At 42.7% G+C, this 18,581-nt stretch overlaps 1 protein-coding gene across 3 annotated transcripts in view; it reads right to left on the bottom strand.

The window, feature by feature from the left end:
• The window catches only part of KCNMB2 (potassium calcium-activated channel subfamily M regulatory beta subunit 2), a 765,065-nt gene that overhangs the window by 99,670 nt on the left and 646,814 nt on the right, over positions 1 to 18,581 (bottom strand). For all 3 annotated transcript variants that reach the window (XM_082252380.1, XM_082252378.1, XM_082252379.1), the window contains one exon: positions 8,940 to 9,110. In XM_082252380.1, the coding sequence (XP_082108506.1) occupies positions 8,940 to 9,110 (171 nt within the window). The remainder of the gene's footprint in view (positions 1 to 8,939; positions 9,111 to 18,581) is intronic.

Here is an 18,581-nt window from a genome sequence, read left to right as displayed (position 1 = left end):
GCAAATGTAAACAGTGTTCAAACCACATATGTGAGGTATCGCCATGATCGTTACAGTGAGAGCACTAATTCTAGCACTAAACCTTTTCTGTAACTCTAAAATGGTAACCGTTAAAAATGTTTAAAACGTCGCCTATGGAGATTTTTAAGTACTGTAGTTTGACGCCATTCCACAAGGTTTTCGTCGAATGGACGCCCCCTTGAGAACGTTCATTCGACGAAAAGCTTCGGGGAGGAGCCGAACGAGCGTCATTTCATCATACCCGGGACCCGGAAGTGCCTTGCTTCGTACTACTGCCCATGATGTGGCTACAGGCTCATTCTTATTGAATTTTGGTGAGTGTAATGAGATTTCACTTAATAAATGTAAAAGACTGTATCACGCTATGGGCCGCTTTTGCCTTCTTTTCCATATCACACTCTGAGAGTGGGTCCTGTGAAATTGGCAGTCCATCTATTCCACTGGTGGATATCATATGATTGGATTCGTATTGGAGCAGATGTGCCGGATACAGGCAAAGTAGTTCTCAAACTACTTACTGTGTATGTTCCATCCCTCTCTGGTAAGAGGCTGTATGTGGTGGAGGGCTTCACAAGTGTCCGTCTATATCAAACACCAGGGTGGAAATTCACTATTGTACCATCGTGAACTGTGTACACATTAAGGCTGAACTTGGCTGAGATGGGACTTTCAGTTATTGTTGTTTAGCCACATATGTGTTTTATTGACTGTTCTATATTTAGCGCGACTCCCATTTTAATACTTTTACCATACATCCAGCTGTATGAGTTCGCTGCTTATAAGGGCGCGGGTTTTATTTTATTTCATATTAGGTATCTGTCTACTCAGTGTAACATAATTTTTCCCATTATATAAAAAAATTGGGCTAACTTTACTGTTGTGTTTTGTTTTTATTCACGAAAGTGTATTTTTTACAAAAAATTGCGTTTGAAAGACCGCTGCGTAAATACAATGTAACATAAAATATTGCAATGACCATCATTTTATTCTCTAGGGTCTCTGCAAAAAAAACAAAAAAAAAAAAATATATATATATATATATATATATATATATAAAATGTTGGGGGGTTCTAAGTAATTTTTTAGCAAAAAATACTGATTTTAACTTGTAAGCAATAAGTGTCAGAAAAAGGCTTATTCTATAGATGGATAAGTATTTTACTCCTTCCCAAAACAGTACTTGGTGGCAAAACCCTTGTTGGTAATCACAATAGTCAGACATTTCTTGTAGTTGGCCACCAGGTTTGCACACATCTCAGTAGGGATTTTGTCGCACTCCTCTCAACAGGTCCTCTCCAAGTCATTAAGGTTTCAAGGCTGACGTTCGGTAACCTTCAGCTCCCTCTACATATTTTCTATGGGATTAAGGTCTGGAGACTGGCTAGGCCACTCCTGGACCTTAATGTGCTTCTTCTTGAACCACTGCTTTGTTGGCTTGGCTGTGTGTTTTGGGTCATTCTCATGGAAAACCCATCCATGACCCATTTTCAATGCCCTGGCTGAGGGAAGGAGGTTCTCACCCAAGATTTGACGGTATAGGGCCACCATCCATCGTCCATTTGATGCTGTAAAGTTGTCCTGTTCCTTTAGCAGAAAAACACCCCCAAAGCATAATGTTTACACCTCCATGTTTGACAGTGGGGATGGTGTTCTTGGGGTCATAGGTAACGTTCCTCCTCCGCCAAAGAATTCGATTTGGGTCACATTTGACCACAACACTTTCACCCAGTTCTCCTCTGAATCATTCAGATGTTCATTAGCAAACTTTAGACAGGCCTGTACATCTGCTTTCTTGATCAGGGGGACCTTGCTGGTGCTGCAGAATTTTAGTCCTTCACGGCGTAGTGTGTTACCAATTGTTTTCTTGGTGACTATGGTCCCAAAGGCCTTGAGATCACTGACCAGATTCTCCCGTGTAGTTCTGGGTTGATTCCTCACCATTCTCATGATTATTGAAACTCCACAAGGTGAGATGTTGCATGAAGCCCCAGACCGAGGGAGTTTAACAGTTATTTTGTGTTTCTTCCATTTGCGAATAATCCTACCAACTGTTGTCACCCCTCCCATAAAGCTGCTTGGCAATGGTCTTGTAGCGCATTCCAGCCTTGTGTAGGTCTACAATCTTGTCCCTGACATTCTTGGACAGCTCTTTTGTCTTGGTGGAGAGATTGGAATCTTACTGATTGATTGCTTCTGTGGACAGGGGTCTTTTATATGGGTAACAATCTTAGATTAGGAGAACTCCCTTTAGGTGAGTGCTCCTAATCTCAGCTTGTTACCTGTATAGAAGACACACGGGAGCCAGAAATCTCATTGATTGATAAGGGATCAAATACCTATTTCACTCATTAAAATGAAAATCAACATAACTTTTTTAAAATGCATTTTTCTGGATTTTTTGTTGTTAATCTGTCTCTCACTGTTAAAATAAATCTACCATTAAATTATAGCTTGATCATTTCTTTGTCAGTGGGCAAACATATAAAATCAGCAGGGGATCAAATACTTTTTTTTCCCCTCACTATAGTACCAGTCTTAGTTTGTTTGAAATCAGAAGGATTTTTCCTATTTGGAAAGCCTGCAGTATTTTACTCTTTTTTTCTGTTTGCCTAGCTGTTCAGTTTATCAATGTTATCCCGTCTGTCTTTTTTCCAGCTACAGGTAAAGTATATTTACCCTCAGATAAAATGTTACGGAAACAGGAACTAAATAAATAGAAGGAAAAGGCTGGGTTCTAATAGGAGCACAGAGGGCTGACTCTAAAGGCTTTACTACAACCTGGCCCTCTCCATCCCCTGCTGCAGCAGCACGTAAACCAGGGACCTCATTTCAGCCCTTTACTCATATCCAGTGGAGCTGAACGATATGTAGGTGTGAAGAAGATGTACAGGGCAGTGGACCAACAATTCAGTTGTATGCATTTTTAACTAGGTAATGTGCAGACCTTCTGTCACACTCTGCTGAACAGCTGCTGATGGCTGTCAAAGTTGAAGAAAAAGTATGAAAATATCAGGTCTTTATGAGGAGACTAAGTTTCGTTGTAACTTCTTATCTGCAGAGTTTTAATTCCCCTGTTGAGTAACGAAAGGCATACAATGCTAGAATGACATGATCTGAAAGACCAAGGGAAACAAGGTTTGGGATTATTGGGAGACATGTAGAAATGAATCTAGAATGTTAGAGATGGTATCTCACATACCTTCATGTAAAATGTATACAGGGAAATGTAAAGGGGCACAGGGGTGCTTAACTATACAAAGGAGGATATCCCACCTCACCCCAACTAACATAGCATTTCCTCTACAAACCTATCATACAAGCAACAGTTTCTAATAGAAGAGTAGGAATGCGTTCCAAAAGTATAAAACAGTTTTACATAACTATAATAAATATCAAGTGTACAAAATGGTGTTGAATTTAGTAATATGGAAGCAAAAATTACACAGTGTGTGTTGTTTCAGAAATATATCACGAAATCAGCATAATGGCCAAAGAGCATATATTGTCAGGCAGAATGACATACAGGTGATATTAAAATTCAGATTCAGAATACTTTATTAATTCCAAAGATTAAGATACAGTTATACTCAGTGAATACAAAGTAAAGTCACAATAACAAATAAAAACTAAAGACACAATAACAAACAAAATATAAGTCACCAATAACAGCAAACTATGATATACAATAACCATGAACTGAAATAAAACAAATAATAACTGAAATTAAAGTGGTTCTAAAGCCTTAAAGGAAAGTTAAAAAATAAAAAAATGCACATTTTTTTTTGCAGATAAAATAAATGTGAAATTATTACTGTTTTTTTTTTTGGAGCCTGTAAAGCATTGCACCAGCGATCAGCAGATTGCTGGTGCCATATGCAGGTCTCCTTCAGATCTGTGTGACTATCTGTGTGCCCGTACATCCCATACAGGCAAGCATTATACAATCTGACAGGAAGAATCAATGAACTATCACGGCGCTCCACAGCATTGTGGTAGTTCATTGAGAACTACAAGCCGACAACAGCAAAGGATGTCAGGGCTTGTAGTTCATTCACACACAGAGCTGTGTAAATGAATGATGGGGCCATGTGGGCGGAACCCTGAGCAGGCAGCGCTGATTTTAAAATGTGACTGCTGGTATGGGGACCTTCTAAAATGGGTGGAACATGTAACATTTTCCTAAAGGTGAACTTATCCTTTAAGTTTTTTCACCTTTCACCATGCATTAAGATGAAAAACCTTCTTTGCTGCAGCTGACCCCCAGACCCCCTTTTTGCTTAGCATTTGATCCAGCAACGTGTACAAACACAGCGGCTCCTGCCACTGTCTCTCTCCTCATTGGACAGATTGATAGCAGCTGCAGCAATTGACTCACGCTGCTGTCAATCAAATATGGTAACATGGGGACTAGGGGGTAGGGCCGAGTCCCACTGTCTGTGCCAATAGACGCAGCAGCGGGACTCGGGAGCGAGCACACACAGGTGTCCTCGTGGAAAGTGGTTTTCCGTGGGCACACCCAATGAAGAGGTACCTCAGAAGAAGAGCACCGGAAGGGTACCTCAGGAGAAGAGGATTGGGGCTGCTCTGTGCAAAACCATTGCATAGAACAGGTAAGTATAGACATGTTTACTATTTTTAAATTTAGCAAAAAAAAAAAAAAAAAAACACTCCATACCATCCTTTTAAAACACTGCATTAAATAACACTGGTTGTAGAAATAGCAGAAAAGTCAAACTACAAAAATGGAAATAATGCACCACTTTCCCTACATATTACAATAAAAATTCTTACAGATAAATTAACCTAATACTAACATAATATAAATACAACATGAAAATCTGGATCATAAGTCCCCTAGTGTCCACGACTTACAGAAAAGAATGATATAATTTGATGGCCACAGGCAAAGATCATTTCCTGTGTTGTTTTGTGGTGCATCTGGGTTATGGCATTCTATCACTCCTCGACCAGCTTATTGTGGAGTGGGTGGGAGGAGTTGTCCAAGATTGAATGCACCTTGGACAGCATTCTTCCTCCTCTTTGACACTGTTGTTAAAGACTCCAGCTCCAATCCAAAAACATCACTGGACTTGCAAATCAGCTTTTTGAGTCTGTCGGTGTCAGCCGCCCTAAGCCTGCTTCCCCAGCATACCACTGCATACAGGAGAGCACTGGCCACCACAGACTCATAAAACATCTTCAGCATAATCTGGCAGATGTTAAAAGACCTCAGCCTCCTCACAAAATAGAGGCAGCTCTGGCCTTTCCTATAGAGCACTTCAGTGTTTATACTGTGGTGCAGTTTATTATACATGTGCACCCCCAGATACTTGTAATTTTCTACTACATCCACACCCACTCTTTTGATGGAGACAGGGGTTATAAGTGCATTTTCCCTTCTCAAGTCCACAACCAGCATCTTTGTCTCATGTCATCTTATGTCACATTTAGATACAGATGATTATCCTCACACTATGTGACAAAGTTCTCCACCACAGTCCTGTCAAGAAGGGCATGCCAGCAGACAAGATGGCTCCTATAAATAAATTACTATTCATGGCTCTTCATGTGCACAATTGGTCCAGGCACTATCCTACATCTGCTCCAGGTTCTTCTGCTGCACCAGCTGCATCAGTAGATTGACTTGCTGCGGTGATGCTACCGCCAGAACCGATCGCAGCATATTCAGAGCCTTTCGCAATGCCTGTGAACTGACCTCCCTCCTTTTCGCTTGAAGCCACCATGGTGGGATTCGTCCTCTCTCTAATACAAAGTGAATCCCCATCATGGGACCACTGTTTACTTGAACAAAAAAGTTTGTCCCTGCGGACTATGTAACAGACTTCTGACACTGGAGCACTGGCACCAATTGAAATTATGCTGTCCTCCGTTACCAATTGTGATTAGGGCTCCTCAAGCATTGAAAGGTGGGCTGGCTTGGGTAGGAGTTCCGGACGCTCTTGAAGCTGATAAACCTATTTGTCCAGATTTACCTACATGTGAGGGAACCCAGTTCAGAGAGATCTTCTGGATAGCCTCACTCCCAATGGATGCTGCCACGTGTTTCCAGTCCTCCAAGTCCATCTCCATCAGTCTCGGCTGCACCAGCTCCTGATACACCAGAAACAATGCAGCTTGGCATTCTGCATCCTTACCTCTCCCTGGAGGAGCACCAGCGTAGACATCAAAACAATCTCTGCCTGTACTGTGGAGAAACCAGCCACAATGTGAGGACATGCCCAGCTAAGCTTCATAAGTGCCTAACTATCTCTTCTGCCCACCTGTTGCCTCTGTCCAATAGCTCTATTCACCTAGCTCTCCCTGTCACATTGCAGCTTCCGGGAAAAGTCATCCAGACATCTGCTCTAATTGATTCTGGGGCTTGCAGCTGCTTTTTTTGATCTGTCATTTGCTGCTCAACACCAAATTTCCCTGCAACCAACATCTCAAAGACTTTCAGTTCATCAGGCAGACGAATCTCGCATTAAATCTGGACTTATTACCCAAGGGACTGCCACTATCACACAACATTTCTTGCAATCATAAGGAACTGTTGCACATAGACGCCATTGCTTCACCAATGTTCCTTGTCACCCTGGGCATGCAATGGCTACAGTTGCATAATGCCTGTATTATCTAGATCACAGGAGGAATTGAAATTCAATCAACGTACCATCAGCAGCACTTTCTGCCAAAACCACCAATCCATTCAGCTGCCCTGTTGTGCATGGACTCAGATGCTGAGGAGTGCCTATCTTTTCTAAGAGCATACTGGGATTTCCTGGATGTGTTCAGCGGCAGAAACTCTTTCTCATCATAGACCTTATGATTGTCTGATTGAGCTACTTCCTGGGGCTGAATCACCATTTGGACGAATTTTCCCCCTTAACAGCATTTGAACTTACAGCATTAAAGGAGCACATAAAGGAGTGTTAAGGAAAGGCTAAGGAAATCAGGAATTGTAGACGAAAAAATCCATTCTCTTTGACCCTGCATGGCTTACTGTGAAATAATCCCTTGCCATTAGTGCCAGAGTTATTCCAAAGACTCAGATCAGTTACCATTTTTAACGAAATTGGACTTGCGAGGGGCATATAACCTAGTGCTCATATCGGAGGGTGACGAATGGAAAACTTCATTTCACACCCGATTTGGGCATTTCAAATACTTGGTAATGCCTTTTGGTCTATACAATGCCCCAGCAACATTCCAACTCTTTGTCAATTACATCTTTCAGGATTACTTGGATTTATTTGTCATTGCTTTTTTTTAGATGACATTCTGATCTTTTCAGCTTCTGTGGAGGGCCATTTTGGACATGTCAGGAATTTGCTGGCATGCCTCAGACAACACGGCCTATATGCCAAACCCAAAAAATGTTTTGAGTTTGAACGCCAGAACATCAACTTCTTGGGACTAATACTCTCCACAGAAGGTATATAGATAGGTCTCCATCATTTTGGACTGGTCAGCCCCCACAGATAGGAAGGGAGTACAACAATTAGTAGGGTTGGCAAACTTTTAACCACTTAAGCCCCCGAAGATTTTACCCCCTTCCTGACCAGGCCCTATTTTGCGATTCGGCACTGCGTGACTTTACCGAACAATTGCGCCGTGGTGCGATGCTGTACCCAAATGAAATTGATGTCCTTTTTTCCCCACAAACAGAGCTTTCTTTTGCTGGTATTTGATTACCTGTGAGATTTTTTGATCATGCGCTATAACCAAAAAAAGAGCGACAACTTTGCAAAAATAACAATATTTTTCACATTTTTTATATGAAACCCCCCCCCCCCCCAAAAAAAAGTAAAAATCTAAATTTTTTAACATTTTAGGCCAATTTTTTTTCTGCTACATATGTTTGGTAAAAAAAAAATCGCAATAAGCATATTTTGATTGGTTTGCGAAAAAGTTATTGCGTTTACTAACTAAGGGAAAGATTTTTGTTGTTTTTATTGTTTTTTTTTAACGAGTAATGGCGGCAATCTGCGATTTTTTTGCGGAACTGCGACATGGCAGCGGACAGATCGGACCCTTGACTGACATTTTTGACACTTTTGGGGGTACCAGTGACATTACTACAGTAATCAGTGCTATACATATGCACTGTTACTGTAAAAATTACACTGACAGGGAAGGGGTTAACTTATTGGAGAAGGAGGGGTTAAGTGTGTCCCTAGGGGCGTGCTTCTAAATGTTATGGGATGTGGCTTGTTGTGTAACAACAGAGATATACGATCCTACATATCAGGACCGTATGATCTCTGTTCTTACACAGGGGAGAATGACAGGCAGCTTTGTTTACATTAGCCGCCTGCTTTTCTCCCTCTGTAACGGACGATCGCGAGTGACCGGCGGACATCGGGTCTGCCAGGCACACGCGCGGGGGTGTCCGTGAACGAGCGGGGGTGGGAGCGTGCCTCCGGCAGCACGCGCTCGCCCCCTATTGGCTCGCAGGTGAGTGACGTACCCATACGTCACTTTGCCTGCACGGGGCTGACCGCCGCAGTATATGTACTTGCAGCGGTCGGCAAGTGGTTAACAGAAGTTCATTAAGGGGATCTTAGCAAATATTCTCCCATTAGCCAACTGACTAAGCAATGCAGTCATTTTTTTTAGACCCCTGAGGCTCAGTCAGCTTTTGAGATTCCAAAAGAACTTTTTATTTTTCAGAGACATCTGCTGTCATTTTTGAATGTTTCTGTACCTAGCTACAAAGCAGTAGAATGGAAATGTGTTTGGAATATAAAGCTCCCAATTTCTGCCCTTATCAGTTTGGCACTAAACCACTGAAAATCTTCTCCTGCATATGAATGTTTTTAAACAGATTGAGAATGTACTTTGAGATAAAAGAAATAACCCAGTAAAGGCAATTAGGCCATATATATTCAAATTGGAGGTGACAGAGACCAAATTACCTCTGCATGTATGAACGAAGTAGTGTTATTCCTAGGAGAAAATACATCATAATGGAACAGACCATCATTGTAAGCCCCAGGAGGATTGCTCTGTCTTCTCCCGCTTTTAGTGCTGTCACAGTTTTCCTTTTGTCCAGAAGGTCATGGTCCTTGATTTTTTGGTAAAAGTTTCTGAAAGAAAATGTAATTGTTATTACTTTTTTTTTAACTCTTTTTATTAACAGAGAAATAAGATATCAGTGCAGTCAATAAATGTCTCTACATGAGCATGAAAAGGTACATTACATGTAGAATTGACATGAAGCAAATAAAGTAAAATCATGGATAACATTATTCTTAGAATTTCAATAAAGGGTTCTACATCGACGAAACACCTGAGTACTTCAATAAGCATTCAAAATGGCTAGAGTTCCTGGTTACAACATGCAGAGATATATTAAGATTCCCTGGGTTACAGAGAAAAAACAATGCTAAACAGTTTTTAATCATTGATAAAGGTAAGAGAGGAAGAGCACCATGTATCCCAGATGTTATTATACTTCATAGGGCAACCTCTATGTTCAAACATTATTTTTTCATATGGTAGTATATGATTCACCATCTGCATCCATTTACGAATAGATGGGGGGGGGGGGGGGGGGGGGCAGGTTGAATCCATTTAATCACTATAGCTTTTCGGGCTAAGACTAATGTTTCTCTTAGCATAGTACTATTGTATCTTTGCCACTGTTTCTCATCTAGAATTCCCAGAAAACATATTTTGGGGTGTTTGGTACCGTTACAGAGAGAATAGAGGAAAGAATATCAATCACTACCTAGCAATTACAGGGCATAGCCACATAACATGGGCAAAGTTTGTACAATCACACCTAGTACAGTTTGGAGCGGGTATGCAATGCATAGGATATAACCTCGCTGGTGAGAGATACAATTGATGTTACATAAAGAGTTGTATTAATCTATCATTAAAAGCCGGAGAGACATACAAGTGAGAGGAGCAAGCCTCCTCCCACTTCTCTTCTGATAGATCTGGGATAACTTGTTGCCATTTGGAGTAGATCGTTAGTGGAGTTTTATTAATGGGGGCAAATAGCAAATGGGAGTATATCTCTGAAATAAGACCTTTAGGACCCTGCAACCTCATTATCCCTATTAATGGGTAGTTAGAGAAGTTAGCGTTGTTAACTCCAAACTGCGTGTACAAAGCATGCCGTATTTGGAGATACCTATAATAGGTGTTATGAGGGAGGTCATATTTTCTTTGTATCTCAGCAAAGGGAGACAGGACATTACCATTACATACTGTATGTCTTCAATATTATTAATACCTTTGCTGCCAAAAAGAGTAGTCAGAGGAGTAAAGTATATGAGGTACTGTAGGATTATGCCAGATAGGAATCTCAGCAACAATATCTTTAAACCCAGTTATTTCGCCAATTAGTGCAAGCTAAATTCAAAATAGGCAAACATACTTTTTCCAACGCTGTTATTGGCACTTCTAATGCTATTAATAGATTACTTTTTTTTAATCAACTAAAATACAGATTGTAATTACAAAAAAAGTGCCATTAAAACAGACATTGTGCCAAAAAAGTATCTACTTATAAAGGATAAGTTCACCTTTATAAAAAAATAATAATAAATGCACATTCTTTTGCAGGTAAAACAATAAGCAATTGCAATTTTTTTTTTTTTGGAAAAAAATGCTTGGAAAGCATTGCACTGGTGCTGTGCAGGTTTCCTGCAGACTGTTGGTGTGAGTTGTCTACCTGTACATCATACAGCCAGGCAGTTTCACACTGACAGGACAAATCAATGAACTACCACAGTGCTCAACAGGGCTGTGGTAGTTTATTGAGAACTATAAGCCAATAGCCGCAAAGGATGTTGGTACTTGTAGTTCATTCATTCACAGAACTCTGTTAATGAATAACGTCGAAATGTGGGTGGAGCACTGCACGACCGCGCTTTTTTCAAAAAGTGACATCTAGTGTGGGGACACACAGTGGGCCCTGATTGCCGAGCCACTGCAGGGGTGGTAACATGTTACATTTTCCACCCTAAAAAAGGTGGAACATATAACATGTTTCCGAAGCTGAACATATCCTTTAAAGCAGGGATCCTCAAACTATGGCCCTCCAAGTGTTGCAGAACTACACATCCTATGAGGCATTGTAAAACTCTGACATTCACAGCCATGACTAGGCATGAGGGAAATTGCAGTTCCTGAACAACTGGAGAGCCATAATTGAAGACTCCTGCTTTAAATCATACAGATTGTACTGTGCTAAATCACAATCTCAATCTTATTAACTTTTTCTTAACTTTTACATTTTTCTTTCTAACAACAGCCATGTTATTCTTTTTTGGAGTTTAGAAAATGTAGGTAGAGGTAGAGAGGGTGAGGGAAAGGGAGAGGGGAGAGAGAGAAAAAGAGAAAGGGAAAGATAGGGCAGAAAGAGGTAAAACAATGGGGGAAGGGGGGTAGAGAAAAAAATTTTTGAATCCCACCACTGACTTTAGGGTATTTCTAAAAAAAATATCACAAAAATGCAGGGTATATGACTATAAAAACAAAGAGGTGTAATATGTAAAAGAGAAATACCAAACCTAGTGGGGTGATTTAAGCTGGATACACACTATACAACTTTTGCTGCTCAATTTCCTTTAGATTTAACTTCAACTATGTAGTGTAAGGGGCTGTCTGATTGCATACACATTGAAAGTGTTTAGGTTTGACCTCATATTATATGGTTTTGATAAATCTAAAGGAAAAAAATCTAAAGAAAATTGTATGGTGTGTATTCAGCTTAAGTAATAGCAAATAGGATGTTCACATTGCAAGGGAATTTAATGTTCCCTTTGCTCAGTGAATATGGTAAAAAAATATAAAAATATATGCAAATGTTCACTTTGCAAAGAATACCCAGTTACAGGTAAAATACCTAATTACAGGGTAAAATACCTAATTACAGGGGAAAATAAAAAAACAGTATCTTTGCTTGCACATGACAGAATGATGGAAGCCACCTGATTCACCAAGCAAAGGTAACATTTGACTCCTGTATCAGAGGACTCAAGTTTAATCAGGCAAAGCCAGCAGAAATACCTCTGCAGTCTATTAATGCGGTATGAAACTCCAAATCAAAACTGTAATATACTGCAGTTTACCAATGATTAGATGTGGTGGCTGGCTTAGTTTTCTTTTTTAGGCTTTTCTCCCTTTTTTTTTTCCTGCACTGGTGTGCCCCCACTCTGGATGATGGAGTACAGGGGGCACCTTTGGACAGCAACATTGTCAGTATGGGGGTAGTGTTAAATGTACTATCAGATTTAAATACAATAACAAATGGAAGCTAAACTCCAGCTCACATTTTAAAATAGTTTAGTTCAATCCGTATATATATATATACTGTATCTCACAAAAGTAAGTACACCCTAACATGTCCAAATTGGGCCCAAAGTGTCAAAATTTTGTGTGGCCAACATTATTTTCCAGCACTTTCTTAACCCTCTTGGGCATGGAGCTCACCAGAGCTATACAGGTTGCCACTGGAGTCCTCTTCCACTTCTCCATGGTGACACCACGGAGCTGGTGGATGTTAGAGACCTTGCGCTCTTCCACCTTCCGTTTGAGGATGCCCCACAGATGCTCAATAGGGTTTAGGTCTGGAGACATGCTTGGCCAGTCCATCACCTTTACCCTCAGCTTCTTTAGCAAGTCAGTGGTCGTCTTGGAGGTGTGTTTGGGGTCGTTATCATGTTGGAATACTGCCCTGCGGCCCAGTCTCCGAAGAGAGGGGATCATGCTCTGCTTCACTATGTCACAGTACATGTTGGTATTCATGGTTCCCTCAATGAACTTTAGCTCCCCAGTGCCGGCAGCACTCATACAGCCCCAGACCATGACACTCCCACCACCATGCATGACTGTAGGCAAGACACACTTGTCTTTGTACTCCTCACCTGGTTGCCACCACACACGCTTGACACCATCTGAACCAAATAAGTTTATCTTGGTCTCATCAGACCACAGGACATGGTTCCAGTAATCTGTGTCCTTAGTATGCTTGTCTTTAGCAAACTGTTTGTGGGCTTTCTTGTGCATCATCTTTAGAAGAGGCTTCCTCCTGGGACGACAGCCATGCAGACCAATTTGATGCAGCGTGCGGCGTATGGTCTGTGCGACGTATGGGCTGAACCCCACCCCTTCAACTTCTGCAGAAATGCTGGCAGCACTCATACGTCTATTTCCCAAAGACAACCTCTGGATATAACACTGAGCATGTGCACGCAACTTCTTTGGTCGGCCATGGCGAGGCCTGTTCTGAGTGGAACCTGTCCTGTTAACCTTCTGTATGATCTTGGCCACTGTGCTGTAGCTCAGTTTCAGAGTCTTGGCAATCTTGGCAATATTCTTATAGCCTAGGTCATCCTTATGTAGAGCAACAATTATTTTTTTCAGATCCTCTGAGAGTTCTGTGCCATGAACTTCCAGTGACCAGTAAGTGAGAGAGCGATAACACCAAATTTAACACACCTGCTCCACATTTACACCTAAGACCTTGTAACACTAACAAGTCACATGACAACGGGGAGGGAAAATGGCTAATTGGGCCCAATTTGGACATTTTCCCTTAGGGGTGTACTCACTTTTTGTTGCCAGCTATTTAGACATTAATGGCTGTGTGTTAGGTTATTTTGAGGGGACAGCAAACTTAAACTGTTAAAAAATCCGTATACCTACTACTTTACATTGTAGCAAAGTGTCATTTCTTCAGTGTTGTCACATGAAAAGATATAATAAAATATTTACAAAAATGTGTGGGGTGTACTCACTTTTGTGAGATACTGTGCAAATATATATATATATATATATACATATATATATATATATATATATATATATATATATATATATATATATATATATATATATATATATATATATATATATATATATATATATATCAGAGAAGGCCTGGCTTGCAGTCTGATCTTATTCATCCCAAAGGTGTTCTTTCAGGTTGAGGTCAGGACTCTGTCCAGGCCAGTCAAGTTCCTCAACCCCAAACTCGCTTATCCATGTCTTCATGGACTTTGATTTGTGCACTGGTGAGCAGTCATGTTGGAACAGGAAGGGCCAACCACAAACTGTTCCCACAAAGTTGGAAGCATTAAATTGTTCAAAATGTCTTGGTATGCTGATGTCTTAAGAGTTCCCTTCACTGGAACTAAGGGGCCAAACCCAAACTCTGAAAAACAACCCCAAACCATAATCCCCCCTCCACCAAATGATTTGGACCAGTGCACAATACAAGGTCCATAAAGACATAGATGAGTGAGTTTCCGGTGGAGGAACTTGACTGGTCTGCACAGAGTCCTGACCTCAACATGATAGAACAACTTGTTTAGGTAAATATAGAAGTCTTTATGCCTCCTGGTTTAACTGAAAGATTCATGTCAACATGAATAACCTCTATGAGTTATGATGGGGATAACAGTGACTTCCTATCTCTTGAAGCATACACATATTTTTATGAATAGCATATATGTAAGGAAACCTGCTCGGACATAAATCCTAGGGAAAATGCCTCACATTCCAGATTATAAATGGGGAATGTTAGGTGAATATGTTAAAGACCAGATTTTCTTTTAAATGTACAATTAAAAATGCTTTTATCAAACTGACCTAAATTTTACGTGAACCCTTAGCTTGTAAAACAACCCATTTATCTTAAATTATGAAAGAAATGAAAGGCAAAACATTTTGGTATATACTGTATCTATCTATCTATCTATCTATCTATCTATCTATCTATCTATCTATCTATCTATCTATCTATCTATCTATCTATCTATCTATCTATCTATCTATCTATCTATCTATCTATCTATCTATCTATCTATCTATATATATATATATATATTGTGGCAGGGCACATGGATCCGTGGTCGACGGAAGATACGTGTCACCGAGGTTCCTGGCCTCGGTGAGATAAGAGCCGGTAATTCTGTGTCAGCAGCAGCTAGTGCTGTTTGACATTTTTCTATTTTAGTATGGCTGCAAAGCCGAATCCGGGCCGGCTCTTATTGGGAGCAGTTAAGGTATGGGTGGGTGGCTGCTCCCCACGCTCCAGGCCAGGTCTTGCCTGGGGTTTATAAGGCAGACAGCCTAACAGGTGATTGAGTTTTGTCTCCAGGCACCAGAAGGCTGTGGAAGTAAGTATTGAGGCTGGAAAGCTTACAAGCAGATGAGCTGACCCATTGCTGTGTGTGAACAGCACCAAAGAGACACAGGTGAATGGACTTGTTGCTGTGCTTAAACCTGCCTTTAAGACTGTCAGTTTTCCTTTTTGTTGGGTGTGAGTTAACACCAAGAAAGACTGTTACTTTTGTGTTCCTGAAGTGTAAATAAAACACTCCTGATTTACTTTGAAGAATCATCTGTTTTGCCTCTATACTGCACCCGCAAATCCTACCTACCAGAGCAAATCCCCACATTTGGTGCTCGGATGCGGGCATGCGCAGTGAGGCTGGCGTAAAACGCCAAAATATTTTTGTTCTGCTGAATGTGACTGTACATGTCGTATATTAAGCCTGCTAAGCTGCAGCCACAGGAAAAGATGGAGGAATTGATAAGGCAGCTTACCCAGGCCAGTTTAGGACAACAGCAGGCCATAGAGCTACAGCGGGAGACTAACCTGCAACAGCAGAAAAGACATGAGGAGGCTATGCGTGCACAGCAGGAGACTAATCAACGGCTGCTGCAACATGTGTTGGCGTTGGAAAAGTCTGGGGTGTCTCGGGGAGTGCATGATGCCCGGAAAGCGGTCCGTGCAGCGATACCCAAGATGGCTCCCACGGGTGACGTCGAGACGTACCTCGCCATATTTGAAAAAGTGGCGGTCCGGGAGAAGCTACCCCGTGACCAGTGGGCTGAGGTGGTCGCTCCGTTCCTGGCATCCGGACCCCAGCAGGTGTTTTTCGATTTGACAGATGACCAAGCTGCCGACTACCCGACCGTAAAAGGTGAGATCCTGGCGAGACTGGGCGTAAATGTCTTAGTCCGCGCTCAGCGAGTGCATCAGTGGGGCTACAAAGCGGCCGAACCGGCCAGGCCACAATATTACGATTTACTGCACAGACTGCAAAAATGGCTGCAGCCTGATCTGTTAAAGCCCACTGATATGCTGGACCGCTTATTGGCTGACATGTTTTGGAGGGCCTTGCCTTATCCCCTCCAGCACTGGATCGGCCAGGCTTCTCCTGACAATGCTCTGGATATGGTTGACCTGGTGGAGCGCTATGAGGCCACCAAGAACTTGCAGGGATGTACAGGGGGGAGGGGGCCAGTCAAACCCCGGAAATCTCCGCCACAGACCCAACGCTTGGTGGCAATGAGACACACTCAAGACGTACTCCCTGTACGCCCGGCCCCAATAGTCTGCTGGCGGTGTCAGGAACCAGGTCACGTGAGGGCTGAGTGTCCCCAACAGGACGAGCCTATGGAGACTAACTATGGACACCGCCACTCGTTGTATGCACGAAAGCTATGCGCCACAGGCACTGGTGAGGTGATAGACAGTAACCATCTGTGTCAGGTGGAAGTGGGAGACACTTTTGCGGTGGCTCTGCTGGACTCAGGAAGTCTGGTGTCCCTGGTGAGAACGGCGTTAATACGGCCTGCTGAATATACCGGCCGCAGAGTCGGGGTCGTAGGTATTCATGGAGACTTAAAGGACTATCCCACAGCGCTGGTAACTTTGTCTACAGCGGCCGGCAAATGGACCCATGAGGTGGCTGTCGCTACCAAGTTGCCACATGAACTAATAATCGGAAGGGACTTTCCAGGTTTTCCGGCACTGTGGCCTACGGTTAAAGGGTCTGACAAGCCTGAGACAGGGACAACCCTAGCAGAATGGCCTGGTTCCAGTGTGAGGCCAGAGCCCTGGGAGCCTGAGTCCGAAGGGCCCTCGGTAGGGGTGATCACAGCTTCTGTGATAGAGGGGGACACCACCCCACTAAATGTAATGGTGGGAGACGTGGAGGACTTGCCATCCGGCCCTGAGTTGGCAGACCTCAATGTCTCCGGGGAAAATTTTGGGACCGCACAACACCGGGATACGTCCCTAAGCAGGGCCTGGGAAAATGTTGTAATCATTAATGGTAAACCAAAAAAACCTGGGGCTGAATTGATGTTTCCACGTTTTATTGTTCAACAGGAAATGTTATATCGAGTGAATCAAATCCGGGGTGAACTGGTTGAACAGTTGGTGGTGCCCACAGCGTACCGCAAGCTTGTTATGGAGCTTGCCCACCAACATGTTCTTGGGGGACACTTGGGGTGGCAGAAAACACAGGACCGCATACTACAGAGGTTTTATTGGCCCGGTGTGTTCAGAGAAGTGGAAGAATATTGTAAGTCATGTCCGGTCTGTCAGATAACTAGCCCCCAGCCCCATTTCCGTAGTCCCCTGATACCTCTCCCGATAATTGAGGTCCCATTTGAACGAATCGCTATGGATCTAATCGGCCCTGTTCCAAAATCTGCCAGGGGTCACCAACATATTCTAGTCATCCTTGACTATGCCACTCGCTACCCGGAGGCGATACCCCTGCGACATACATCCGCCAAACTTATAGCTAAGGAGTTAATGGAAATGTTTTCCCGGGTGGGACTGCCTAAAGAGCTCCTGACTGACCAAGGGACACCGTTTATGTCCAAGGTTATGAGAGAACTCTGTAAGCTGCTCCACATAAAACAATTACGTACATCCGTCTACCATCCCCAGACGGATGGTCTGGTCGAGAGGTTTAACCAAACATTAAAAAACATGTTAAAAAGAGTAGTTTCCAGGGATGGTAAGGATTGGGACCTGCTTCTACCCTATCTGATGTTTGCAGTGCGAGAAGTACCTCAGGCTTCCACGGGGTTCTCGCCCTTCGAACTGTTATATGGTAGGCATCCTCGCGGGTTGTTGGATATAGCCAAAGAGGCCTGGGAACAACAACCCACCCCCTACAAAAGTGTTGTTGACTATGTCACCCAGATGCAGGAACGGATGGAAAAGGTGATGCCCTTGGTCCGGGAACACATGGAGGCAGCCCAACGAGCCCAGAGTAGGATCTACAATCGACAGGCTAGGGTCCGGAACTTTAACCCGGGTGATCGGGTAGTGGTACTAGTACCAACAGTAGATAGCAAGTTCCTAGCTAGGTGGCAAGGTCCCTATGAGGTGCTCGAAAAGATAGGAGAAGTAAATTACAAAGTACACCAGCCAGGGCGGCGGAAGCCGGAGCAAGTGTACCACGTAAATTTACTAAAGCCGTGGAAAGATAGGGACTTGTCCGAGAACGACAGCCCCCAGCCAGGGTTTCTAGGTGAAAAGGGTCCAGCCCCTCCTCTTGAAGCCTGTGAAGCAGTAACCAAGGTAAAAGCTGCAGATACCCTATCCCCCAAACAGGTCCAGGAAGTCAGGGAGTTCATTAGTCGGAACACAGATGTGTTCTCTGACCTCCCTGGACGTACGTCTCTAATCCTACATGATATCGTCACTGAGCCCCGGGTCAAGGTCCGGGTAAAGCCATATCGGGTACCCGAGGCTCGGCGACATGCTATTGAGGAAGAAGTACAACTCA

This window comes from Pelophylax lessonae, assembly GCF_965119305.1.
Source record: "Pelophylax lessonae genome assembly, chromosome: 3".
NCBI lineage: Eukaryota > Metazoa > Chordata > Amphibia > Anura > Ranidae > Pelophylax > Pelophylax lessonae.
This window is presented reverse-complemented; position numbering and strand designations above follow the sequence as displayed.